Raw genomic sequence first — 27,925 nt, 5'->3', positions numbered from 1 at the left:
CAATAGCTGTAAGTGCCATAATTCTGTCTCCTACTTCATCACAAAAGCTGAAAAGTTACAGAAGGTCACGTGTAATTATGGGCACTCTCTCCATTAACTTTAGGAAAGTTAAACAGCAGTATGTGGGTGTCTGCAGGCAGGTTACTTCTCTCAGTAAACCTGGTACATTCAACTTAAGCAGAGTTGATAAATGGAAGAAAAAGTCATGTTTTTATCAAGGCTTTTCATGGGGTTATCATGTCACTGTCACCACAGCAGCTCAGTATGTGTTTTGGATGGCACAGCTGCATCTCCCCAGCTGCACTTTATGGTACTTACCTCAGCTGCAGGGACCTGAGATAGAGATGTGTCCCTGGTTTTGAATAACTGCTAAGGAAAAGATCCCACTCCCTTGCTCTGGAGTTAGGAAATCCTTGATGAAAATTGCAAGAAATAACACCAAGGGAAAAAAACCCCAAACAAGTAATAGTAATAGTAATAGCAATTAATGGTAATAGTAAACAACAACAATGATAATAATATTCCATCTTCCCAACTTTTTTGCCTTGTTCTCACACCACAAAACCTATCTGGAAAAAGGTAGCTCCACATTTTTATATTAATCTCCCTTTAAAGCAGATGTTTGCCTCTGGAAAGCCAAAGGTGGACCACATTTGCATTCTCCTGCCTGGAGGCTGGAGGTTGAAGCTTTAACCTTGCATTTCCAGGAGCATTGCAGAGCCAGGGGATACATCCACAGCCCAAGTGTGTCCTCTGGGCTCTGAGAGGCATGGTTAGTAAAACCCATTAACTATAGCAAGACTCTATTTTTTCCAACTATCTCTGCCATAAATGCTGCACTTAACAAAGTTCAGTGCACTTTGCATTTTTGTGCACCGTACCCATCCTTGTGTATCCTAACCTGAAAGATGTTCCCTGGCACCCTCCCCTACTCTTCCCAGTCCCCACAGAATCTGATGTGCCTGCAACAGGAGGACAATACCCATAGAATGACAAGGAGGTGTCTCCTAGCACTGAAATCAGGACCAAATTCCGAATTCCTTCTTTTGTCATCATTAAGGTCACCAGTTTGGTCAGAGCAGAGACAAAATCAAACCCAAATAAAACACCAAATATGACCCACAGAACAGGCTCGTACCAGAGTGGAGCTTGCAAAGAGGATTCCTTCTCAATAAAAGCATGAATACACCTACGTGTAAAAAAACTCAGAGGCTTTTGTCTGTGGGAAGATGAGAGGTGAATAGGGATCAAAATAACAAGGTGGCAGTGCAGCTTTCTATTAAAACCCTGGTGCCGTTAGAGTAACTGGTCCAGGGTTTATTTAAGCAGGAAAATAGCTGGGAGCTTAAATAACTTTCAATATACAGCCTCACAAAGGAGAGAGTGGGCAGGCTGGGGTGGATGTGTCAGTATCTTAAGGGAGGATATGGTGCTTGAAAGGAGCAGTGACACGTGGAAACTGCCTACAATGGCACCAGCTGGATTGAGGTGAGAGATAGAAACTGTATTAAAAAAATATTATTTCCAACAACAGTTGCAGGCCTGCAGAGCAGAAAGGGAAGGGAGAGAAGGAATCATGGCAAGAGATAAGGAGGGTAAGTGAAGATGTGAGGACACCACGCCAGGAATGGCAATTGCTTGGGCAGCAACAGGAGAAGGAGCTCGGAGTATACAATCAGGGATCAAGCTGCCTCCTTCCAGGTCCATGCCATGTAAGCTGACAGTCAGGCTGCCTGCAGGCATCCCTCACCACCCCCTTCCATCCCACACACGACCTTCAGCAAAATTCCTTTCCAGACAAAATTCCTCATGTCTGGCTTCAGTGCAAATAAATACACCTTCAGTTTAAGGCTTGAGCAGACAACTGTCATTTCTTTGGGAAATGAGGAGGGGAAATCCACAGTGCTTTTTCTTCTAGGGAAGTTTTAAGACGGCCTTTTCAGCATCTCTTCCTGAAGCATGAATGCACTCTGCAGGAAGGAGCTTCCAGTCAAGGCTCCTGTTGGCTCCAAATGAAGTTGTAATTAAAAAAAAAAAAAATTAGATGACAGCACTATCCATGAAAAGCTCTTGTACACATTCACTCAAGCAATGTTATAGTACTCTGTCAAGGGCTTTTGCATGATCCATGTACCTAGCACTGATAAGTGCTTGCAAGGAAGCAGTGCTTTTGTACTGCTATTTCACTGTGAAATCCTGCATTTGCAATGCCTTTTGGCAGTAGGTGGTACACTCAGCTCCAAAATTAATATATTAGTTCAAACTGTAGTAAAAAATGTAGTATAAATTAAAGCATGACCATGTTCAAAGCCAAGCTACAGCCTGGCTTTGGAGAGCAACTGTTTACACAGGCAGGTAATGATAGAGCAAGAGGGAATGGTTTTGAACTAAAGTAGAGAAGATTTAGATTAGATGTGAGGAAGAAATTATTTTCTGTGAGGGTGGTGAGGCCCTGGCACAGGACAGAAGCTGTGGCTGCCCCACCCCTGGAAGTGTTCAAGGCAAGGTTGGACAAGGCTTAGAGCAACCTGGTATAGTGGAAGGTGTCCCAGCCTGTAGCAGGGGGTTTGAAACAAGATGATCTTTAAGGTCCCTTTTAACTCAACCCATTCTATAATTCTATAGCAGTACAAGACCCTGATGGGTCACAGACCATCTTGCTTTCCACCTTGAATAGCAGCATCCAAGGGTTTAATTGCATGTAGCAGTAGTTGGTCATAAAACTTGGCATTTTAAAAAAAATAGTGAAATAATTGTTAACATCAGTTTGAAAAACTGCCAATCTGTTTCTGTGGTCATAGATTCAGTTTGTTTTGTGGTTAGGAGTTATACAGTGCCATTAAAACTCACTCTGCTGGGTGTGCTTGCTGAGAATTGAGGGCTGGAGAGGCAGAGATCATGCAGCGAGCAGCCCTCACTGTCCATCCATGCTGCTTGCAGGAGTATTTGATCTTTATTTTTCTTATTCCTCCACCTCTGACCCATTGTTAGGCCTGGGAGAAATAACAACAGCATGGCTGAGCTTCACCTCCCATCTGTGCCTCGAGGGGAGGTCTGGGGCCACGTTGTTCCTTTGAGAACATCCAGTGTTGCTGAGCCGGCTTCCCTCTCAGGCGCTCTGGCTGCTCACTGGTTCTCCCTTATCACACAGATTTTCATCAGTAACCTGTGAGAACATCCCACCACTGTAATGAACCTGGCAGAAGGGACAAAGACTTGAGGGTTGGAAGGAAAAAAAGAGAAGGAAAAAATGGCAAAGAAAAAAAGGGAAAGGCAAGTGGCTGGTATGGAGACGCTGGGCTTGCTGTGTGCTAAGCCCCGTGTTCAGGACACCCTCCTCTGTCCCAGGAAGCAGAACCTATTCAAAAAGACACATGGACCAGTTTAGCTGCTTAGTATATAAAGGTTGCCATGGCAATTTAATGTCCAAAGGGACACACAGGCTCCAGACTATACAGACACCAGGTGGGATGCCACCCCTGATCTGGCAGTGCCAGATGCCATCTGAACCAGGATCCCACAGGCTCCAAGACAGTAAATTTTGTCAAAAGGATGTGCTTTACCAGGTCAGCATAATTTAAATGCTGGGTTTTGTCACAAGTGATGGCTTACAAACATCTGAAGTGTTCCTAATACAGTCATATTAATGCAAAGATTGTGACGATGAGAGTTGTAAGCGGCTACTGCCACTGGAGGGGAGTGAGTGTGCCTAAACCCTTTGCAAAGCTTAGCATAAGTTCCCACAGGAAGAGATATGAAGGGCATGAAAATATTACACTTCAAGCAGAGAGATTTAGGAGGCATGTGAACCACACCAAGGAGTTCCAGGTGGTATATCAGTTGTTAAATTATGCTGCGACGGCCTCCCCTGAGCTCTCTGCACTGACACATCAGAGCAGGGTGCAAGCAGACATCAGTGCCATGTGCTCAGGGGGATGATGGCTTTCCACACACAGGATAGAAGAAAGGCCTTATAATTTTGGTTGATTGCTTTTCAAATGAGGCTTGTTCAGATTCTCTTTGTTGCACAAGCTCATTAGGGAACAGCTGGAGGAGGAGGTAAGGGGAAATTAGTAATGTGGGGAAGGTGCCAATGGGAAGTGGATATTGCATGGATATAGGAAAGACAGGGATCTTTTGAGCCAGGAATATTTGTTTTTGAATAAATAAGAATCTGTAACTGCTGTTACAAATGAAAATTATTTAAAACATGAGCAAGTGTTAAGAGCTGCACGACTTCTGACCACTTCATGCTTTCATCATCCGTGGGTCTGAAGCTCCACTGAGTTAGTGTGGTACCAGAGGCAGTCCCTCATGGCAGTCTCTGAAAAAACATGACCAAGATGTTGTTTTTCATTTACAGGTAGTTGGATATTTCTGTCAGTTCTGTCCTCCTATCACTGCATCCTCAAAAGAAAAAATAATTATTCCCATATATGGGTAAACTGCCCTAAGAATTGCTTTCTTTCATAGGGAATGATTATAGCTTGCTAAAACATGTAGAAAACCTAAATCAGCAGCAAAAGTGGCACAGAAGAAAAGCTGTCTCTTCTTCCCTGGCATAATTCTACTTTCCCATAACATCAATAACCTGAGCCAAGTCTTTGCTGAGTCCTTCATGCTTCTCCAGCACAGAAACTAGTTTCTTGGCAGAGATTGAAGCCCCTGTTAAAAACAAGCTGCATTCAGGGCTAACAAGAAGCTGGTGGTCTCTTGTCTAGTCCATCACTGCTCGTGGCTTTGCAGGACAAGAGCTGAACCCTCTGGGTGATTTCTGGCAGCATCACCTTCTACCAGCTCTTTCTGGTATGCAGTGCCAGCACCCTTTACTGCCTCCAAACTCAGGCCCTAAAATGAATAATGAACATTTTTTTCAAGTCAAATTTCTTTCTGATATTAACTCAATTAAGAATTTCAGTTTCAAATTGCTAATTGAAATGCTCTAAATTTTTTTTCAATCTGGGAATAGAGCACTGATTTTTTTCACCAATTACAAGCCAGAAGTTTGGAGCACCCTATAACGAGATACTTCACAAACAATCTTTGATTCATTTAACTTCAGGGAGGGGAAAAGCAAAATTATTTTAACTAAGGCACATGTTTCTAAAAATTAAATCTGCTCCTCAGATGTACTTGAGAAGATAAAAGGACACATTTGTTAAATAGTTCTTGGTAGTCAACTTCAGGTTTGTCCTGTTGTAGTTGCTCAGTGTATCAGTCAGGTATTAGTGTTTACTTTCTTTTCTTTTTTTTTTTCTTATATTTTTTCTAATATTTTCTTTCTATTGGCACTGTTTAAGATGCATTTGGACAATATCCTTAAAAGGATGCTTTAACTTATAGCCTGAAGTGGTCAGGCAATTGGTAGGACCTTTCCAAATGAAATATTCTATTCTATTCTATTCTATTCTATTCTATTCTATTCTATTCTATTCTATTCTATTCTATCCTTTCCTATCCTTAGGTGATGACGCTTGTGCTGGGTTTGAGGAGGGAGAACAAATCCTCACCCAAATCACGTGGGATATTCATGGGGGGCAGATGTGGGGGAGCCCATCCCACCCACCAAAGGCTGCTGTACCTGTCAAACCCACCCCAAAGCCATGGTGAGGATGGGGGCTATGAAGCCTGGACACCTTTCACCTGGGGCAGAGACAGCTGTGCTGCAGTTCCCTCAGGGTACTCCCATCTGGAAGGGTTGCAGCTGATGGGTTGCAGGAGGAAGGGGATGGCTGTGGCCTTGCAGCTGGCCCCTCTCCCCCTCTGAGGGAAATCTGCACCTGTGGCCACGTGTGTGTGCATGCAAAGCTTTGGAAATTTCCATTTTAATAAAAGTAACCTTGGAGGAGCATGAGCAATAACCTCTCTGCTCTTTGGTACTGACAGTTTGGTTGCCCTGAAAAATGAGATTTTGCTACCCCAGCGCAGCGCTCTTGTTATCACCCCCAGCTTACATCAGCACGTTTATTAGGAGACAGCAGAAATAATTCTTTAGACATTAAGCAACATCTTGCTTCTGCTGTATCAGGCTGGCTGGATGTGATTACATCAGATCCAGAGGTAAGCCCAGTAAACTCCTGATTCTCCAGGCTCAGATATTTGGTCCATTTATAGCTGCTTAAATCTGGTGGTGAGATAAATAATTAGGTCGCTCCTGCCCAGACTTTTCCACTCCTTCTGCCTCTTGAAAATCCAGTTTCTTAAATCTGACCCACATACTTTGTACTCCTGCGTTTTGTTAAGGTAGGAGGGACATTACACATGGATCCATCCCCTGCCTGTACCCAAGCTTAGGTTTTCTCAGCTGTGACTCCAGGCTCTGGTCCCTGCTCCAAAGGGATGGATCATCCCCCAAGGGAGGGTTGCTGCAGCCCTTCTCATGACAGGATGGTCTATTCCAACAATCCCATCCCTTCCAAGATAAAATCAATATCGCAGAACTTTAATCTCCTTCTTCACATTTAAGCAGCACTCAGTCCCAATACCCTGCTTGTACCCTGGTTTGTACTAACTTAGAAAACCCTTCTCATTTCTGAAGGCAATTGATTCATCAGTTACCACAGCCCTTCTAAGTCTTCTGTGGATACTTTTGTGCTGCTATTCCCACTTCTGCCATGGGACTGATGAGGCTGCTGGAGCTTGTAAATCAGCACAACCTACAGGAAATCCTGCGCTGCAATTTCCCCTTCACCTTTCCTCCTTCACTGAGGGTTGTCTTCCACCATCACTTGGAGCACACCTGGGAGAAAAAATTATAATGATTCATTTGAACCAAGACCATGACATTTAACTCCTTTCTCCTTCTTCCCAGAGTATAAATTTTCAGCCCAAACCCGTGCAGATGTACTACAGAGAGGGAAATAATCTGCAGATATTGGCTGTTCCCAGCTCTTGACTCACTTAAGGGCCCAGTGACAACTGCTTGGGTTCTTGCCAGATTTCAGGGTGGACTTGTCTTACCCACAACTTTGTATTTTAGTATTACACTATGTCAGAGTTGGTTAAGTACCTACAGAGCTATGAATTGTCTCTTGAGGAGTTATGACAGAGGGATGCTTAATATTCAATAGCTCTTATTTCCCAAATATTGGTGCCCTCAATGCTTGTAGGATTTCCTTTCAATAACTCAGCCTCCTGCTATCTAGGACAGTGCTGTATATAGGAGGACACACAGCAAAATAGGACAGGAGTGTGATTTTTCTTAAATAAATATTAAGAAGCTGTGGCTGCCCCATCACTGGAAGTGCTCAAGCAAAGTTGGATGGGGCTTTGAGCAACTTGGTGTAGTGGAAGGTGTCCCTGTCTACGGCAGAGAGTTGGAATTAAGTGATCTTTAAGGTCCCTTTTAAACCAAAACATTCTATGATGATTCTATGATGTTAAATAGTGTAAAATCACATTAATGAACAAAGCCATAGATCTGCCTGAGGGCAGTGTGACCAGCTTCTCTGCAGGGTGTCATTTTAAAGAGTGATGCCAGCCCCCATCCTGGCTCCTGTTCTTCTCTGCTGGTTTGTAGCCTCTGGCTCAGCACAGCCTTGCCCTGGGCACAGATGCCTCTGCAGCACATCATTATAGACACTGCTGGGAATGGAAGGTACTGGGGGCCAGGAAAATATGGTCCAGGAAATGGTGCAGCATCCCCACCTCTCCAATTCCCCTGCACACGTTGGACTGGAAGGGCTGGGATTTGGCTTAAAGCTCACAGAATGTGTCTCCAGGGGAAATTAAAGAAGCAAATTAACAGCAGCATCTTTTATTTTCATAAAGCACTTAAAAGCACCAGATGCATATAATCTTTATTTTTGGCTCTCTAAACTTAGGCTTTCACATTAAATGGCAACTGGCACTTGGAAAACTCATATTTAGTGCTCTGCAGAGGGAGAAAAGTGTGGGCCAGATGCACTGAGTTTATTTTCTTTAGGTCAGCTTGCACAGCTTTGGTGACACCTATTAATACAGATTTTTAGAACTGCACAGAAAACCAGGCAAACACCACTGACCTTGTTGTCCAGCTATGTTTGAACAGCAGTGGATAGAGCAGGATGGAGCCAGGATGGGGCTTTGCACGGCTGCTGCTGCAGCTGGGTTTGCACCCACAGCCTGGTGGGAGCTGTCACTGCAGAAGGAGCATTCGCTGGGACACTGCAAGCCAAGAGAAGCTGCCTTGATTTGTAGCTGACAGGGTACTTAGGGTTTCATTTTCCTTAAAACACCCCTTGAAAATAGTGTCATAGAGTCAGAGAACCACAGAGTGGTTTTGGCTGGAAAGGACCTTGAAGACCACCAAGTTCTAATCCCCCTGCCACGGGCGAGGAAGTCACGATTGTAGGTTTGAAATGACAGACACGTTGCTGGTCTGCTTGCTCCTCCTGCGTGGCTTTGGCATCACTCTTGGAATCATAGAATATGATAGGTACTAAACACCATTCCTTGGGGAAGGGCTTTGTATCTCATTCCCTCAAAGTGTTCTGGGAATGGTATTCTGTGTGGAGAGAGAAAAAAATGCAGCAGGTGCTGCCTTCCCAAACAGTCATCGTTCTGGCTGAACAATTTTAACTGTTGATATGAAATCTTCATTTCAGTAAACTCTCAGCTAAATGTCAAACTGCAGCCATTCTTCCTGTAACTGTGCCTTTGAAAGCATCGTTATTAATATTACTGGTATTATATGACTTTCATAGTGTGAACAGTTGAACAGTTCATTTCTCCATCTAAGTTAAGAAAGAAAATGTCTTCTTTTAACTTAACAAAATTCCTTCTTGCTAAATATTAAGAAACAAAGAATAACTTGAGGCACACATGGGACAAATATTTTATTAGTGCCCTGAACACCAAAACACAATGTGACAGCAGACATGGGTCAGTGCTTTTTTTTGTTCCCTCGGATAAAACTGCTCTTAACAGGGCTGCAGAGGGTGCACACAACTCGGAAAATGCTTCCCATTGCTTAAGGAAAGCAAGGGATAAGAAGAACAGCTGCTGGCAAGAAAACCAGCTAAAGAGCAAGGTATTCTATAATGGTAGGGTTCTGTAGGCACACTGCAAATGATGCTGCCCATCGCCACGTGCCGCACACTGAGACAACTATTTCCAAGCTGTCAAGAGCTGCGTTTCCCGTATACCCGTGGCAGCGCTTCATTTGTCATCCGTACTCTAATTAACGCAGGGATAGGGCTCGGTGTCCGAATGCTCCCAGGGTTCTGGTGGCCGTGCCGGGTGTGTCCTGGGGGACAGCCGGTGGGGACCATGCAGGGAGTGACAGCGGAGATGTCGGGCAGGGTCGGAGCTGCCCCTCTGCCTCCAGAGGCAGCTGCCATCGCACGAGGTTACAGTTCTGCCTTCTCCTCCGTCAGGCAGCAAACACTCCCCCGTGACGACACGTCGCAGCCCCGGGGGTGGGACAGCAGCGGCCGCCGGGAAAGTGGCTGGAGAAGAAGGTGGGAGCACATCCCAGGCTCCCAGTGGCATCACTCCACGGGGGCCCAGAGCCCCGAGGGACAGGGACCACTCCACGTAAGTACGGCCTGCGAGCGAGTGCCAGCGGAGCAGATTCCATCGAGCCCCTCGGAGGGATCCCTCCTTCGCTGGCGTTCAGCGACAGACGTAATCCCGTGCTATTAAACCCAAGCTCCCACTGCAAACAGTTTACAGCTGAAGGCACGCTCGCCTTGTTTTCTGGCTTCACAGGGAAGGTTTAAAGGGTTTTACGGCGAGTTTAAAGCAGGTTTCACTCTGCTCTCGCCTGCACAAACCCGGGGTGGATCAAGTAACCGCAGGGGTAACACAGTGTCTGCTTTCAAAACTTCTCAGTCTTCTCAGGGAGCTACGTATAAATTTGATAATTACCGAAAAGAACATGCCCAAGTGAATATTATTATCCAAAAGTTTCTATCAGCCTAATTCGGAAACAATCCTTTCCTTCCTTTACTTGACTCATTTTTTAAAGTTAACTGGCTGCAATTCAAAGAGCAAAACACAGAATCAAATAAATGGGGCAAATTCAAACAGCCAAAAGCGTAATGAAAGAAGCGAGACAAATTCCTTGAACTGCAGCTAACATGAAAATGAATCTCAGCTGTTCATTAGAGACTGCTGAGCAGGGGACATCAGCAAATTAAATCATGAGAAGTAGGGGGAGGCATAGAAAAAAAGGTTTATTATCTAAATCTCCTCTTATTAACTGCAAAATATTTTTCCAGATTGAACGTAGTAAAATATATTAGTGGCAAATGGCAAAGCCTCTTTGCAGTTAAAATAAAAAGTGAGTAGTTGGGCAGAGCAGAAGAATGAGTAAACGAGGAATACACCACTGTGCTTTCAGGGTGGGTTAACAGTGAGTAGTTCTCACCTGAGATACATCCAGGAGTTTTCTTCCTTACTCTTTCTGGCAAAATTCATACTTCATTTTCCCGGGTTAATTCAGAGGTTGCTGGGAGTTCAAGCGCTGCTCATCTGGGTCAAGGAGGGGTTGTTGGTCAGAGACTGACAGGTTTTAAAGCTCTCTCAGCTACTTGTTATCAGGCTTTTCTCATCATTGCTCTTTAACATGCTCTGTTTTGCTGGTTTTCGCCTTGAAAGCATCCTTGCTGTCTGAGAAAGTGGGGAACAGGGAGCATGCCAAAGCTGGCCTGCCTTGGAGACAATATGGGTGGAAGATCACACCTTGAGTCCTGTTCCAGAGGTCTTCAGGAGAGCCCCAAGGACACAATTATCAGACACTGTTAATTGATTTCATGGCTCTGGTAGCAGCACGTGCTGGAGGAGCATTGTCACCAACCTTCACCATGATCCTTCCTGAAGGAACCTTTGGGACATGTGGAGATGTGGCTCATGGGCTACAAAACCAAAACACGTCATGACAAAGGATATTACCTTTGTCATGAGCAGCGAAGGAAAATGGGCAAAGCCAAACAACTTATGTTGTCATTGGAAAGGGGGCAGGAGAGGGAGCTGGAGAGCTGCAGCTGCTCAGCATGATGGCTGTCCCTAGAAATTGTCCTTCAAGGGGGAAAGAGAAAGTGATGGCCAAAAAACATGGAAATATCAGGAAGAAATAATCCCAAACCCATCTTTCTGCTGGTGTACAGGGGAGAAAGAGTTGGCAGCATTGTGTATGACATCCTCATAAACAAGTGAGGAAGATGTGGCCTTGATGAGACAGATATTGGGTGGGTGGAGAACTGGTTGCATTGTTAGGAAATGTGTGAGAAGTTCACTGCCAGAAGGGGAGGTAATGGCAAGTATGAACCAGAGCTTGCTACTCACTTGTGTTTCTGTTCACAATTTGGAGGAGGGACAAGACTGTTGTTTGATGTGCATCTGGGAGGGACTTGAGCACAACAGAGGCCAGTACTATAATTCAAAGGGCCAAGAGAAGTAGTCTGGGAAAAGCCCATGGTTTGTATTCCAGTGGTCATGCTGGTGAGAGAAGGCAAGGGATCTCGGTGAGGTCAGGGAAGCCATCCTGGCTGTGCCAGGAGCCAGGGAATGTCAGCAGGTGGGAGGCTTGGCTGGAGACAGTCCAAACAATAAAAATAATGAGAAGTGGCTGGGATGTAACCTCTGCAGGAAAGGCAGAGTAAAATGGTAAGAGACACTGTGGAAATGTGGTGCAGTCCTTAAGCAAGGGACCCACGAGGAGGAAGAGGGTTCCTCTTTCTTCTTGCCAGTTAGGACAAGACATGAGGGACTTAAACTGCAGTTTAAGAGAGGATGAAGGCATCTTTGTGCACTTGTCAAGCTACAGCCTGACATTTCCTGGTAGCACACTCTGCCTCCCTTGCTCCTGACTCTCTCTGTAAGCCGGGTTTAGCACAGCATCCATTCCTGTAACTCATGTGGCTTCGGTGAATGAACTACTTAGCCCATGGGAATTGTACCATTATCTTCAGAGGAACTAGAGAAATAAAGTGCATTTATAAGGTTTTTATTGTTTTCACCCCAGTATCAGCATTCCCTTTAAGAGCATCAAAAGACTGAAAATACAGATAGAGACATCTGCCAGCATCTCTGGAGATGGGTGTTGCACTTTCTTCTCATCCAGACCCAGCCTTTGGAGCCTCTCCATGCCTTCACAAAACAGGGGAAATTTCTTTTATTTAAGAACCGTCTGAAGACCCTTTTACCGTGTTTTAACAGGGTGAGTCCTGTGTCAGCACAGTTAAAAAATGCTGGCGCTTCCTCTGCACAGATTAAAGATGATGTATTACCCTTTGCTGCTTGGACCTGATTTACAGCTTGTGTTGCAAAATTGCGTAACACTTCAAAGGGGCAGTGGCAGGGCCAAGGATGCGGAGCAAAGTCCAGGCACATGCTGACTTTGCCCCTCCAGCATTTTTTATTCCTTCTGTAGGTCTGAAAGGAGACCTGTCCCCTCCGTCCTGCACCCTTCTGACCCCCAGCATGGCGTCGCCCATGAGGAGTTTGCTCACCAACCCTGACAGATACCTCCGGTCGTTCCGCCTGTTCCTGGAGAAGTCGACAGAGCATCAGAGCATGCGGGAGTTCATGGAGAGGCAGCTGCCGGATGTGATAGCGAGGTAACACCGAGGTGGCCACACTGAGCTGAGGGCCAGCCTGGGGTACAGTCCCATGACGGTGGTGGACTTGGCTGGGCTCAGGGGGGCTGTCTGCAAGAGGCAGATTGCTTCTCCCTGACAGCTGCCCCATCTGTAGGGCTCTGATAGGGCTTGGCTGGAGATTCCATTTGTACACACGGCTGGATGGCGGCTCTCCGGGACGGAGCCTGCCTAGCAGGGAGGAGATAAGGCTGCATTGTTTCCTCGCACACAAATACAGCTTACCCAGAATCAGCTCTGAAACACAGTAACAGATACTACATCCTAACATTAAATTTGATTGAAAGTAGCTTTTTTAAAGTAATCTTTTCAGGTAATATTCAGAGTCTCTCAGGTATGGCTGAACAGTTCTCCTGCTTTGCCTGCCAGTGTCCTTTGCTGGACCCCTGGCTTTGCAGGCTGGCTCAGGAGGTGGCAGCCAGCTTCGAATCCTGGCTCTGGGGAGGCTCTCTTCAGGGCTCAGGGTTTCATGGCTCTGCCAAAGCCTCCCTCAGGGATTTTAAGAACATTGTACTCTCCTCCTCCCCATTTTGCAAAATGTAAAACTTCTACAAGTGGTTTTTAAGCTGCTGGTCGAGACCCAGGGAAGGCTCTGTTCCTCAGAGCACAGACACAGAGAAGGCGTGTACCTGCTTATGTGTGCACTCATAATAAAAGCCTCTACAAATCGCCAAAATAGCGGGAAATGGTAAATCTCCAAAGAGCAGAGTTCTGAACCTGATCCCTCCTGCCCTCTCACAGGCATGCCTGTACATGCACAGATTGCATTGTGGTTTTGTCCTGCAAATTTTAGTCTTCATGGGATCTCCAGTGCTTCACATCTTGCATTTAACCCTCTCTACTGGGGGCTCTACTAAAATGCATAAATAATGTTTTTCAGTATTGGAAATGGGAAGTCTACAATCAATGTTCTCAGCATTGGTGGTGGAGCAGGTATGCTACAGACTTCAATATTGATGTGTTTTTATTATTTTTTTTTCCAAAGATTAGAGGATTAAAAATTGCAAGAAGGAGTAGAGTGGGAAAGAAGTCTTTTGTTGAAAAGTCAGCTCCAAGGGACAAATGGTGTTAGTTGGTGTGCAGTCATATCATCTGAAAACAGCTTGTGCCTCCCCACCCTGATTCTTTTATGTCCTCCACAAATCATCTCCTTTTGGACCATCACTCCTGAAGGGCAGAGAGAAGCTTGAATTGCCCCCACACGCACCAAAAAAAAGTGCTAGAATGTCTTAGGTTTCTCAGAATATTAAATTTTTACTTGCATTGTAACTATTTATTGAGGTGATAACTCCCCATCATTGCTATGTGACAGTCATGGCTGAGCTCTGCTTTGCCTGTACGTATCTGCCGACCACAGTCAATGCAGAAACACCTCCTGAATCTGCTGTCCCCCAAAACACTGGAGCTGAACGTAAGCTCCAGAAGAAATCCAATAGAAATCAGAAGAAATAAGTAGTTTATCACAAGTTCACTGGGTGGAAAAACAATACCAGTAAGATCAAGTGGTTTCTTCTTGTTAAATTCTTGCTTGAGTTCCCCCATACTTAAAACCTAAGTTTTCTGCTCTGCCTATTAAGTCACCACACTTAAATGTTATATGAAGAGTTAATTTAGCTTAAGTGCTCTAGTCATGCCATTGCCAAAGACTAATCTCAGTTTTGTCAATCTCTCCTCCATACAATAATTGTACATAAATGGTGGGCATTAGTTATAAAACAGACAGTGTGATAGGGCAGGAGCATTGCTCTCCAAACAAAGGAAACCACTCTTCTGCCAAAAAAAATAATATTTTTAATGGGAACACTTTACTCAGTGAGGTACTTCACTCCCTGACCAGGGACAGTCCAGCTTGGCATGATGGACATTCGATAATCAATAATATGCAGGCAAAACTCACTTTGTGATGTAAAAATCCCCAAATCACCAAACCCCATCTGCTCACTGGCTTGTTCCCATCACAGGTTCCTGTGAGGTCAGGAGGGAGCTGACTCCCAGATCCCTGCAGCCGACCCTGCCCGATGCCGGAGGGTGGTGATAGAGCTGCTGCCCCGGCCCCATCTGCCCTGCACTTCATGGGGACAGAACATGGAAGGAAACCATTTCCTTTCCACTTTTCCCCCTCTAGAGACAAGGAAACCATTTAATGCAGGATCATATCCCATTACACCCGCCCGTACACGGCGCCTGCCTTCGCCCACAGCCGCTACTTTATTAAGTTCACACTCCAGCGCGTCGCACTCTGTACCTTTAAAAACCATAAAAGCCATCAGCACTGCTATAAAGCAGCAACTTGCCATAAACTATCCCGTTACGTAAAATGTTTAATTAGAAACTTAATGGTGAACATAGTGGTAGCCTTTAAAAGGTAATTGTGTTGGAGAGTTTAAATAATTCCGATAGCCTAATTGCCAAATTGTTGATAATGCAAGCTGCCACAGATCTGACTGTAAAATGCCTCAGGACACTTGTTTGCATATAAAACAGCTGACTGAAGTCAGTTAAGGCTGTGGGTTAAATTATGAATCAAAGGGGTGGTTTTTTTGGTTAAAGACAGTACAAGGGTGGTTTGGAACAGAAGAGTGGAAAGGAATATACTAACCTATCTGCATATGGAAATACAAAATTCAAATTTTGGGGGGTTTTATCAGGTCCTGCACAGCCTTTTCAAATGGCTAAATCATTTTACAGAAAGTTGGTAAAGCAACCAAAAATCAAGCTACTGCAGTAGTTTGTTGCTAATTGTCTGTTCTCAAACTTCATCATGGCAGCCTGCAGACAACTGGCTCTGCTCTGATTTTTCAACAGAATGCAGGGTTTGCAGTGATAGCAAAGCTGCAGTTATTTCTACTGCTTCAGAAATTCAATTTCCCTCCCTCAAAGAATGTACTTCCACTGATGCCATGTAAATGTTGGTATTACTGGTTGCTTTGAGAAAGACATGTGAGTCCAAAAAAATGAAACTCTTCCTCACTTTATTTATTATGTCCTCTGGGCACTAATGAGCAATTTAATGCTGAATATTTTCCTTCTGTACCTCAAATATTTTGTATAATGGAGCTAATGCTGACATGGTGAGAGTTCAGGGGCACTGAAAATCATGAGGGTGGGCAGAGGCTGTGCAGGCTCTCCCTCCACAGCCCCTCAGCAAGGGCCTGTCTGGCCATCAGGGCTCGCTGGGTGATCTTCCATTCAGAACATAACTTTGTGTATTTGCAGGGAATTTTGTAACATGGAGTTGTGTGCAAGCACAAACACATCTTTCAGGACAATACATTTGCCTGTAACGTGACCCTTGGCTCTATTATTCACTGTAGTTACCCTCTGTTTCACTCTTTTGACCTTAATTTATTCCTCTATTATTTTTTTCCACCTAAAATCTATCCAAGCACAATAAGCAGAAGTGAGCTTGAAGAAAGCTAAGCAAGCCAGCGGGATATTGTCCCTGGACCCGTGCCTCAGTCAGGAATATCATCTCCCTGAGTTTGCTATACACAGAAGGGGTGAGATGCCAAGACATATGGCAGCTATTTTTAAATTTTGAAATGTTGGATCTACTGGTGCATCCATCAATCAAATAATTATAGCTGGCACGAACAGTGTTTAGAGAGAACTATCCCTCACACACAAAAAAAGAAAGTACAGTAATCTCCAAGGTATTCTGTAAACAGGGTTTGGATAAACATGTGCTCTATTCATCATTCTTTTGGGAAAAGTCACGGGACACTAAAGACAAACAGACATGAATATTGTCTCTGATACTAGTGTAAACACATATTTTCTTTGCCCTCCCCCACATGACCTTGTAACCAGTGAGGCACTTGGCTAAAAATGCTCTTACTGACTCCTAAGGAATCCTGCCAGGTTTACTGGTGACTGGGGACCATCAGAACTGGCACTGTCAGAGTCATTCGGGATATCTCTCAAGAGGTTGGACCATGCCCAGAAAATATGAGGTCAAGCCACAGGCATGACTGTGGCTGATTTTCCCTTGGCAGTCAGAGAGGAGAGATGAAGATAGTTGGAATGGATATTTAGATTTTTCTGAAATCCTAGAGCTCAATCTCCAGTGGCAACCTACTGAAAATACAAAACAGCTGCACGTACCTGTGTGGTACATCTTCTGTACAAAAACAGCAGGCACCAGTCTTCAAAACTGGGGATGTGGTGGTGGTGGAGATCACATTTGCCTGAGCTCTGCTTTCATTTTGTATTTCATGTCTCCTGCTTCCCTAGGTGAGATGGACCTGCTGATCCTCTCAAAAGTACAAGCCAGATATCCTGGAGTCGCCATCAATAATGAGGTGATAGAGCCAAGTGCTGACCAAATCTCCAAGTACAAAGGTATTTTTACATTAAATAAATTAAATTTACATTAAGTATGCTAAATGCATTAAAAAGTGTTGAAAGCTGGATGGCCTTACATTCAAATGTTTTCTTGTCAGAAATGTCTCATAAAAGTTAAAAAATTCACTATTTTATGCTTTTTTTCCATCATTGCTTCTCAACAATGTTCACTCTTTTTAAAATCTTAGTCTCTCACACTGCAAGAACTCTGCATGGCAAATGCTTGGCTAGACAGACTTTAAAAGCCAAACTAGGTGGGAAGTGATTGGTGATTGTTTGGGAATAGAGTAAAATACCCACCTTTCAGAAAGTTTTTCTCCTTCAACTTGCACTGAATCAGGATCTTTCCTCGGCATCAAAGGGAAAATTTTAATGTCTCATGGTAATTCTCTGACATCTTAAAAATCGTTTCCAACAAATAGCTAAACCTCACTAAATTAGTTACTATGCTTTGAATTAGAAAACATGGACAGGAAAGCAAGACTGACAGGAAAGACTTTTGCCGTGTGCTCTGGGGATTAGAGTTTGTTTCCTTCCACCAGCCCAAAGGTCTGAGCAACACTCAAGAAGAAAAGCAAATCGTTTTCCAAAGAGGATTGAGTGTTAACAAGGGTACTTTGGTCAAATTGCCCTACAAAGTGAGCATTAAATAGCAACCCACAGTTTGATTATCACTGGATTAACACCTACTAGGCTTCACCTTAGCAAGTAATTATGGTGTTATGTGGAGGTGACACCAGCTACAAGTAGGAGCTGTGAGCAGCCCAGAGCACGGCACACCTTCCCAGAGAGGGGCTGCTGAATGGATGTGACAGTAATGAATGAATCTCATCAGCAGACTGTGTTGTTGGAAATGCTCCAAACCATAGTAAACACCAGACTGTAAAACCACACTGTAAATCTCCAACTCTTGCTCTTGCTTAAGTCCTTAAAAACGAAGCATTCTCAAAAGGAAGCAGCTTGTGGAAATTAAAGGAAAAAAAAATTCCCTTCTTCCTGCAGTGTGGGAATTCAGAGTGACTGGAAACACCAAAGGCTCCCAAGAAACATGTAATTTCTTTATATCTGTCTCTGTATTATGTGGACCTGATCTTTTAAAAGATAGTTCATACAAAATCCCATGAGCTTTTACATTGCTCCAGGCTGAAATGGTGAAGGATGGGCAACAGAGCATCTGCTCTGCTCAAGAGACATTTGTGCACCTGCACAAAGGATTTCTGTCCTATCTGGGCTATGTAGGACTGGGTTTGCTCTGAATCTTCCTAAGTGGTCCCACCAGCTACCACCAACAGTCCTACCCTACTTCAATGAACTTCTTTCCAGAAGGAAGTTAAAGAAAAATATAACATGTTGCCCTTATTTTAAGTTTTATGCTAAATTGGAAATGAAATATTCATCTGAATTTCTTTCTTTAAACTTTCTTATTTGGTAATTAATCACGTCCCCAGTAGGTACCATTAATTAGGTTTCTGAGGCCTCAGATTTTCTATGGAGAATTAGAAACATTATCTGCACCTCTGAGGATTCAGGAGTTATGTTTTCTGCCTCACCAAATACTTTCTCCTAGGGAGGTAGAAGCCAAGCTCACAAGAGAAACTTCACGCTGGGACAGGCAGTGATGACAAACTTAGGTTTCTCTTAGGCTGAGACATACAGTGGAAGCTCTACTCAAAGCTTCATGGCTGGGCTGTGGCTTTCCTTCATTCCTGGTCCACAACCAGGTGAAGTCCTCTGGTGACTGTAATTGAAGTGTTGGTGGCCCCAGGACTGAGCTGCCTTGCCATTGCACAACTGCAGGCAGCCCAGTTTTGAGGGCACCTGTCAGGGGCACATGACCAGCTTTGAACCAGACAACAGTCTAGGGTGAACTCAAGAGAAAATTAAGGAAAACTTTTCAGAATGGTTTCAGATGAATCTTTGGGCAGAAAATCCACATAATGAGTTTGCCTTTCCTGAAATTTTGACTTTAAAGGCCCACCTTGGCAAGCAATTCAGTTGTCATCCTAGCTCCTCCTTGTAGACAGACCAGCAGCTGAAAGGAACCAGATTGCACCAGATTATTGGTGGTGGGGATATGAACTGCTGCTGGATGATGCCTGAGTTTAAAACAGCAAACGAAATCTGAACTGCAAGTGCTGGGGCCATTGACTGATAAAGGGAAGTCAACAGAGTAACAGCAGCAGCATCTGAAAGAGGTGGCCCTTTTCCAGCCACAGAAGAATGGAGATAAGCACTGATGGAGCATTTCTCATCTGTCTGAGGGGGATGTGTCCCAGTCAGAGCCCAAAAGGAGAAACATTGTCGTTAGTTGTGTAAAGGCACTGGTTTTAGCAAATCGTGTTGTTTTGAACATGTGTTCTGTAGCTAAGGCTCAGTCTGCCTTTGGGCCATTTAAGTTTTAAATTTATGCTAACTCCAGCGAAGCACAGGAATTGCATCCAGGCTAGCTTTGTCCTGGAGCAATCCTGGGTGCCAGGCAGGAAGGCAGTGAGATGAGCTCCATATGCCAGCAGATGGACATTAGTATTCCAGCATCCCCTAAATTATGAAATTATCTCTCAGTTTTGCTCCCATAAAAAGGAAAGAAATGCAGTGATGAGCCAGGCCTTCAGTGTAACTTTGAATCCACTACTCCAGCTTTCTGCTTTCCTCAGTTGCTGATGTGCATTGTATTGAGGTCTGAAAACACTCCATATATCACTCCTTATACTAGTCTTTGCTTTAAAACACTGTCTTCCCTTTTACCTGAAGCAGTTGGCCAAAACTGTGCACTTTTCAAAAATTATTTCAACACAGCAGAAGCCAAAATGTCAAGAGTTAGGTCCTTGTTTACAGAGCAAATCTCCTTCCCTCTCCCACCATCCCAGTTACACAGTCTCAGAAGGAGACATTTGCTTTCTCTGCCATTCTCAGCCTTTTAATTGTGCTTCTCTCCACAATAACCCACTCTTTGATTCATCCTTGAACTCCTATATTTATTTGGGGAAAACCCTTCACCACAGCCTGGCTTCTGCTCAGCCATGTGGGTTTTGTGTGGCACTTATGTGATGGGACCATCAGTCCTTCTCCTATTCAATGTGAAGTGTGCTGCTTGTGGCCTCATAAATATTCATCCCAACCAATATATTTTAAATCAGCTTGAACCAGTCATGGAGAAAAATGTATTTGTTTTGTTTTTTAAGTCAGGTAAAAACCAGAGGAGCCCAAATGAGGCAGCAAAGGGAAAAGCATCAGACCCTCTTAAGACTTCATCCTACAAAGCCCTTCACAGCCTCCTCCTCACATATGGGCTCAAGGTTTTAAATATTCCAGTGTTGTGTTAAACTGGTACCAGAACTCTCTGTCTAAATATGACTTTTGGATGTATTAAAGCTCTGAGTGGAAATCAGCCACATATTTGCAATTGAGATAACTTTGTCCTGCCTTCTCCTGTATTTCAGAGCGTGTGGCTCAGACATCAAACCTGGGGAAGGTAAAGTTTACCTGGCACGAGGAGACAGCTGATGAATATGAAAGTAGAATGAATGCAGAAAAGAAGTCTAAAAAGTGGGACTTCATTCACATGATCCAGGTAAGAGTCTCTGCAAAGTAAATGCTATCAAAGTCTTGGCTGTTAAAAGTATGCATGAAGTATGTGACCTCATTATTCACTCTAAGGGGAAGAAAGGTGTGAGTTTACTTCCCAGTAATTTGAAGTACTTCAGCATGAGTGAACTGCAAAAATGAAAAGCAGCTTTGAGCACAGTAGTCCTATTAACCAGGCTGTGGGTGGCAGTCAACTAAAAATACATTTTAACTAGTGTCTTCAAAAGCTCCTTGTCCTCTCCATGAAATTGCCTTTGTATTTCCAAGTTCACTGAAGCCGTTACAAGCCATCTTCACTGCAAAGAAAGGCGAATCTCTTTATCTCAGGTTAATGAATGAACATGAGCTTGGTCCTGGGAGAGCCAGAGAGCAGGCACAGCAGTGACAGCCTGAGCCTGCAGTGCAAGCCCACTGCCTGGCATCTTGCCAACGTGCCTTGTTGTCCCGCTGCTCGCCTGTCAGGATTGCCTCTATTTGGATTATTTTACCAGTGGTACTAGTTTTAATAGTCACTCAGGATGGCACTGCATGTCTGTAGGCATCTCTGCTTTTTCCAGGTGCTCTACTATGTGAAAGATATCCCAGCAACTGTCCGGTATTTCCACAGCCTCCTGGAATCACAGGCGAAACTCCTCATTATCCTGGTGTCAGGTGAGAGTTGCTCCACCAGTGCTGCCCAGTCAGCCAAGAGCTGTGAGGACCTTTGGGGTTCCTGTGAGTTTAGCACAGGCCATAGAGGTGAACTGACATCCACTGAAACCTGTGTGAGTCATAAACACCACGGTGTTATGAGCCACCAAACCCACCTCGTGGGCACAAAACATCTTCCTCTTGCCCTGTGCTTTTCCCCTTCCTACAGCCTGTCCCGCTGTGGACAACAGCAGAGGCCCCACATCAGGAGAGAGGCTCCATCCTGCAGCTTTCACTCAGAAAAGCTGCTCCAGCCTCTGCTGTTTGCTGGAAAAGGCTTTCCAGGCTGGGCGCTGCATTATCTCACTCCTGGAGACTTGTGGCATTAAGCAAACGGCCACGGCGGGGCTCGGCTGTGCCATGCAGCAGGTGTTACAGCACATATGGTTCATTTTCTTCTCAAACTGACCATTTCCTTAATATCATCATTTTTGTGTAGAAAACAGCATTCTTAGGCTGTTTCAGGTCTCGTAGAGGTGCTCTGTGGTCAATCCAGCAGGAAAATGCAGGAGCAGAGTAAACAACGACCTTTTAATACTGTGAGCAAGTTATGCCAGAGGTACTGAAATGGTGGAGTCCAATTTGACTCTGGAAAGCCTTTAATTTGCCTTAAAAACTGTGGAAATTTTAGTTGTGTAAACAGTCTCATCTGATAATTTTGAAAGGGATGCTAAGCATTATTTGTTCAGAGGTTTAAGCTTAATTTCTTATTGAATTTGGCCACATCTGCAAACTGTATTTGATGAAGTTGCTTTTTATTTTGTTTATGAAGGGTCCACAATGAAGTGACAATTCTCTCAACCACATTTATTCAAACTATTTTTTATCCAACATGTTTTTGGTTCAAAGTGTTTTCAAGCAGTTCACTACAAGAAATTACTATTTTAAATGATACTATTTTAAATGATTTAAAAAAACCCCTGTACTTGTTCTTTGGCTGAATGAGAATAGATCATAATATCAGACTATTGCTAATTACTTACACATATTTAATTGAAATTCTTTTTCAGTTACTTAACCTGTCCATTTGGATATTCTCAAAATGTGAATAAAGGAAGGAACACATTCTTATTCAAAATTAAAATTATTAAAGTTCTGAGTTCACGAAGAGGATTTGAAGTCCTCTTTGGACAATGTAACTCCATGTTTTCTGATGGAGCAGAAGTTGCTAGAACCAACAAAAAAGTGTGAGAGAGAAGTAGGGCTCAGAATAGAAGAGAGGAAGGCAAGGGAAAACCTTGGGGGAAACAAGAGAATAGAGAGGAAGGAAGAAGTGCCATGAAAACGAGCACTGAAGCAAAAAGAGGTACTGAAAGATCAGCAGAACAAAATTCATTTCATAAAAGGAAATGTCATCTCCAACACAAACACATCAGGCTGTGTTAATTAAAAACCAGTCGTTGGTAGGAGAGGGCTTGGGTCAGTTGGTGGAGTTGCAATCCCTCCTGCTCCGACCCTGCCGGGAGGGCAGGCGAGTTGCAGGAGCTATGGATCTGTTTACAGCGCCCTGAAAACAAAAGCAGTGCCATATGCTGAGCCTGTCGAGGGCCATTATAATAATGCTGCGTTCAGGTACTGTATAATTGCTCGGCTCAGAGACGGCACTGAGTCACACAACACTGACACCAGCAAATTTCCTGCAATTAGCGCTCTGCATTCAATTTCCACCAGGTGAAAGAAAATATTGTAGCCTCTCTTCTAAACACCAAACTGTTTATTTGACTATAAATAACTGTTTGCAGACAAAGCAACCGCAAAACCGCGGAGCAACTGGTTTTAGGACTTAGGGAGAATTATAGTTGTAACTTTGAAGAGCTGCTCATTAGGCTTGAAGTTATTTTCATCCTGTCCAGTCATTGTGGGTGATCCTTTTAAAAATGATTTACAGCAGAACTACTGAATCAGACATCCAGACTGAGGGAAAATAAAGATGTGAAGACATAACTTGGGACTTTTCAACTCACCCAGCTGGCTTTGTTTTGTAAAATGTCTCTTGAGAAGAGGTACATGCATCGGTTTGAACTGCTCCGGCCTCATCTGGGGGCTTTGGGGAGAGGTGCTGGAGCTCCAGGGTAGATAATGTGCACCACTCCAGCAGTCCCCAAACCTGAGGCACAGGAGCAGGGAGTCAGCCCTCTCCACCATCCCCCAGAACACACTCTAACTCTGGAAAGATCCTGCTCGCAGTGATGACAACTGCTAAAAAACCAGAGATGATCAAAAATGTGTTCAAATAATGCTTTTCCTTACTCTTGAGCATTTTTCTGGTGGTTCATCTCTTAGGAAAGAGTGGCTGGGAAACACTGTGGAAGAAGTACAGGTCTTTCTTCCCTTTGAATGATCTCTGCTCTTACGTTTCCTCTGGTGACTTCCCAAAGATACTGGATTCAGCAGGGCTGAAGTACCAGCTTTATGAGCTCCCATCCCACTTGGACATAACAAGCTGCTTTATTGAAGGGGACAAAGATGGGGAGCTGTTGCTGGATTTCCTGACAGAAACATTGGAGTTTTCTAAAACTGCTCCTCCTGAACTAAAGCGTCAGTTAATGGAAGAGTTAAAAAAGCCTGGATGCAGTGAAAACAGAGATGGGAAGGTGCTTTTCAATAACAACCTGTGTGCAATAGTGATTGAGCCATGAATTAACCTCTTCTTGCTTCTTGATCTAAAGGAAAAAGTCGGATACAAACTGTTAAGGACAGAAGTATGTTTTTATAATATTTTTAAATGGCTTAATTCAGCAATGATATATAATTTTTGGAGCTTGTTAAGAAATCACTATTAACATCTGTTGTTATAAGTGAGCTTTAATAGCTGATTAATTCCACACTAATCCATGAATGTTTAACTCACTAGGCAGTAAATTGTGTTTTATCATACGGATGTTGTATAATCAGCCATAACTCAGACTATCCACTCAGGCACTACAGAAACCTAACCATTTCCTAAGAAATAATCCACAGCCACATGTGGTTTCATCATCACTTACAGACCAAGTAAGCCAATTACAGCTTCTCAGTGCAGCTAGCAGGAGTGGAGGCTCAGAATGACCGACTATTGGGTGGCTCCTTGATGGGATTTCTTGAGCTTCTGACTTCGATATCTCATACCTTCAGTTACTGTGAAAGTGGCCTCACACCTCCATGTTCAATGGTTGCCTTCTCCTGCCTCCGAAGCCAGCTCCATTTAATGGCACTGCTTCCTTTTTCCTGGATTTTTACTTTATTGATGGAACCCAAGAGGAAAACAAGGGAAGATGGTTGAGGGACAGGGTTGGTAACAACTGTCCTGGAGAGGTAGATTTCAGCAGTGAGCCCTGATGCAAAGTCTTTGTCAGGAATCAGCAGCTACAGTCACACAGGACTTTTTTTTATTTTTTGTATTTTTAATTAACCACACAAACCTTCTGGTCACAGCATTTCCCTCGACAGGCAGCGGAGGCCTGTGAGCTTTGTAACAAGGAAAATGTAAAAATAAAATGTGATACAAAACTGACCAGTTCCAGTAGCATTTTTTTCATTTTCAATGGTGTCGTGTCAGGTAAATCTGTTCAGTATATAGGGAGTTCAGCAAGAAGGTGTTTCATCTCCTTAGTCTCTGCTCCATCTGAGGCTGTTGGGGTTGATGCATTTGTTTTGCTAAATGGTTTTATAGTTTTAGGAACTGTTTTGCTCTCTATGAGGCAGAATACATAGTGGAATACAATAAAGTCGCTTGAATGGATTTAATAGTCTGAATACTCAATTTGTCCCGTGAGACAGGTGTGATTTTTGCCATTGAAATAATTTGATTCAGTGTTGAAATGGTTTACTTTAGGTAATACTTTAGCTGCAAGAAATTATGTTTTATTTTTGCACACACATATCTGATAAAATATAGATTATTAATGATATGAAGTGATTTCAAGAGATCATATTAGGCATTAATAGCTGTTTATATTCATTTTGGGGCAAATTATTTGAAACACAAGCTTCTCCTAGCGCTCAGATATTAATTCCAGTGTATTTTAGAATGTTTCCTTGATATTTCTCAGCTGTTGAACAGAACAAGATCTATTACCACTTTACACAGTTCTGTGCACAGACTCCTGCATTACAAGACCTCAGTATATCTGTAAGCTGCTACAGTCGCATGCCAAAGCAGGAAAGAAAGAAAATCTCTCATTAGAACAGATTGCTGCATGCATTTCTAATGGAAAACAAATTAAAGATACAATTATTTTCATAGCTCTTTTATGCTGTCAGTGACCTTTTCTAAATGGTGCTTGCAAACGAGGTGACCGCTGAATATTGCCACATCAACCCTGTCAGGAGTGAGAGATCTTTGAGAGCCACAGAAATGCCCAAACAAAAACAAACCCCCTCAAATCCAACAACAAAACCCGACAATAAGATGCACATGCAGATCCTCTTGTTTGTTTGGTTTTTTTTAGCAGACTTAAAAAATAACCCACATGAAAAAAGGGGCTTTAGGGGTTTTGGGGGAAGTTTGTTCTGAAAATGCAGGAGAGAGCAGGAAAGATGAGGAGCAGCAGAGCTGATATGGAGAGAAGAGAGGAGGATATGACCACACACACACAAAAGATGTTCAATGTGAATTCATGAGAGAGCTCCTTTCCCTCTTTTGCTTCTGAGGAGAATTACATTAAAAAAACTGGGGGAAAAAATACAGTAAACTCCGTTCTGTATATGCTGCTGCTTCTGCTAAGGGACTAAGGGAAAACTGAATCAGCAGAGCACCCTTAAGGGATAAATTATTTTTAATTTTAAATTTGGAACACACACATTTCCAAGAAGTAAATATTACTTAGTAGGAAATGAGTGTGGGGAAGCACAATTTTATGCTCATTTTACCATAAAAACAGTAGGACATTTTGTAAATCTCTCAAAGAACTTCGTAATAGAGTGAAGAACCACATTTCCATGTGAGGATCACCCTTAATTGTACAGTGAGACACTGCTATTCCACGGCATGATTAGGGAGTGCAGTTTGTTTATGGACTGGGATTTACCTGGCAATTTTGAGTTTACCTGTGTGCTTTCTGCACCAAATTAATTGCTTTCCTCTCAGAAAGTCTGCCTTATCTCAGCCAGCAGAAATTGCTTCGAAAAGCACGTCTCCAGACCAGCCTTGGTTTTTGCAAACCCCCAGGTAGATGTGTGGGCCGATGGGATGGGTCTTCATAGAACCAGAAAATCATAGAATGTTTTGGGTTGGAAGGAACCTTCAAGATCATCCAGTTTCAACCCCCCTGCCATGGGCAGGGACACCTTCCCATAGACCAGGTTGCTCCAAGCCCTGTCCTACCTGGCCTTGAACTCTTACAGGGATGGGGCACCAACAGCTTCTCTGGGCAACCTGTGCCAGGGCCTCACCACCCTCAAAATGAAGAATTTCTTCCCAATATCTAATCTAAACCTGCCCTCCGTCAGTTTGAATCCATTTCTCTTGTCCTATCACTACATGCCTTGCAAAAAGGGCAAATCCCAACCCCACATTTTCCTCACTTGCACCCCTAGAAAACTAACTTATAGGCTTTATACAGAGGTTCACTGAGAGCAGTGGTATTAAACCAGCATAACACTGATTGAAACGTTAGGTTTCAGGATACCTGTATTAAAAAATATCCCAGAAATGATCCTGAAAGTTCTTCATGCATGAGTACCCCTTTCTGGCTAAATACATGTTTTAGCAATGAAATGTGACTCTGGGTAAATGCAATCCTTTATGTTGCATCTATATATTTCTCAGAATGGCTCTGAACAGTGTTTGTTTTCAAATTGGGAGACATTCACTTTTCTTTTCATTTCATAGGCACATAAACCTGGAATATACAGATTCTAATACAGGTACAGGAGAAAAAAGCTGGAGGGAGGGAGGAGAAGGAAGAGGAGGAAGTCTCCTTTGAAACAGCAGGCAAACACCCAGGCCTGTGTCCCTCTGATAAGTAAGAATGAGCTTGTGGCTCTGATGGTGCATCAGGTGATTATTTCCCAATGTAATTCCCGTGGGAGGTTTGCTGTGCAGGGAAGGGAATAGCCCGATGTCCATGAGCGAGGTATGGCTTTGGAGTGATGCCACACGGGAAGGCTGGGGCAGAGCGACAGCGGGGGAGGAAAAGGCTGACCCCCTCCAGACTTCATGTGTATATCCCCCTGCATCAAACACATCTGCCTGAGCAGCTTCAGGGTTATTACTTTAAATCATACATAGAAAAATATTCTCCCTGCTCCGTTAATTACAACAGCAAATTGAACAAATGCACTCACCCCTCGGCTGCTGTCGCCATTCCTGCGTCGGTGTAATTCATGCTTGCAGCCTATGATAGGATTTTTAATGTCATTACACAGTAGTGCAAAGTCTTCATTTTTAATAAAAATACAAATGCTAAAATGAAACGGATTAATATCTAATTTTACATCTTCATTTACATGATGTGCAAAATTATCTTAAATATTTGTTATGGATGGAGTGGCTTTCCACCAATTTAGGCTCTTTTTTTTTTCATACAGGAGAATGTTAACAGAAATTGTAGCATAAATCATTGCCTTGTACAGTACCAGAAGGCGCATATAAAAACCCATATCTTTACTGCACATATTTCCCATTAACCATAATCTATTAGTAATTGAAGTTCATTACAAATTCTTGTAGACTTTATTGCTATCATGCTGCATGACATAGTGAACCTGGCTTGCATAACAAGAAGTCCTTGCTGGGAAATATC

The 27,925-nt window shown here is 43.5% G+C and overlaps 1 protein-coding gene across 2 annotated transcripts; it reads left to right on the top strand.

The window, feature by feature from the left end:
• Positions 1-9,425: 9,425 nt before the first annotated feature.
• Positions 9,426-27,046, top strand: LOC103754398 (histamine N-methyltransferase). 2 transcript variants are annotated; one of them, XM_018078928.1, is made up of 7 exons: positions 9,426-9,516; positions 12,356-12,542; positions 13,462-13,514; positions 16,815-16,922; positions 20,366-20,496; positions 21,068-21,161; positions 27,013-27,046. In XM_018078928.1, the coding sequence occupies exons 2-7, from the start codon at positions 12,406-12,408 to the stop codon at positions 27,018-27,020; spliced, it is 531 nt and encodes a 176-aa protein (XP_017934417.1). In that variant the 5' UTR covers positions 9,426-9,516; positions 12,356-12,405; the 3' UTR covers positions 27,021-27,046. The 2 variants fall into 2 exon arrangements, with proteins under 2 accessions (XP_017934417.1, XP_008918456.2); XM_008920208.2 differs by lacking the exon at positions 27,013-27,046 and adding an exon at positions 23,484-24,693.
• The last annotated feature ends 879 nt before the right edge of the window (positions 27,047-27,925 follow it).

Source organism: Manacus vitellinus, unplaced genomic scaffold (assembly GCF_001715985.3).
Source record: "Manacus vitellinus isolate BGI_N305 unplaced genomic scaffold, ASM171598v3 scaffold_43_pilon, whole genome shotgun sequence".
Classification (NCBI taxonomy): Eukaryota; Metazoa; Chordata; class Aves; order Passeriformes; family Pipridae; genus Manacus; species Manacus vitellinus.
This window is presented reverse-complemented; position numbering and strand designations above follow the sequence as displayed.

Bases quoted from the DNA above. Each gene is read 5' to 3' on its own strand.
- LOC103754398 (XM_008920208.2), top strand. From the start codon at position 12,406: ATGGCGTCGCCCATGAGGAGTTTGCTCACCAACCCTGACAGATACCTC. The intron at 20,497-21,067 runs GTAAGAGTCTCT...TGCTTTTTCCAG, and splicing joins ACTTCATTCACATGATCCAG to GTGCTCTACTATGTGAAAGA. The intron at 21,162-23,483 runs GTGAGAGTTGCT...TTCATCTCTTAG, and splicing joins CCTCATTATCCTGGTGTCAG to GAAAGAGTGGCTGGGAAACA.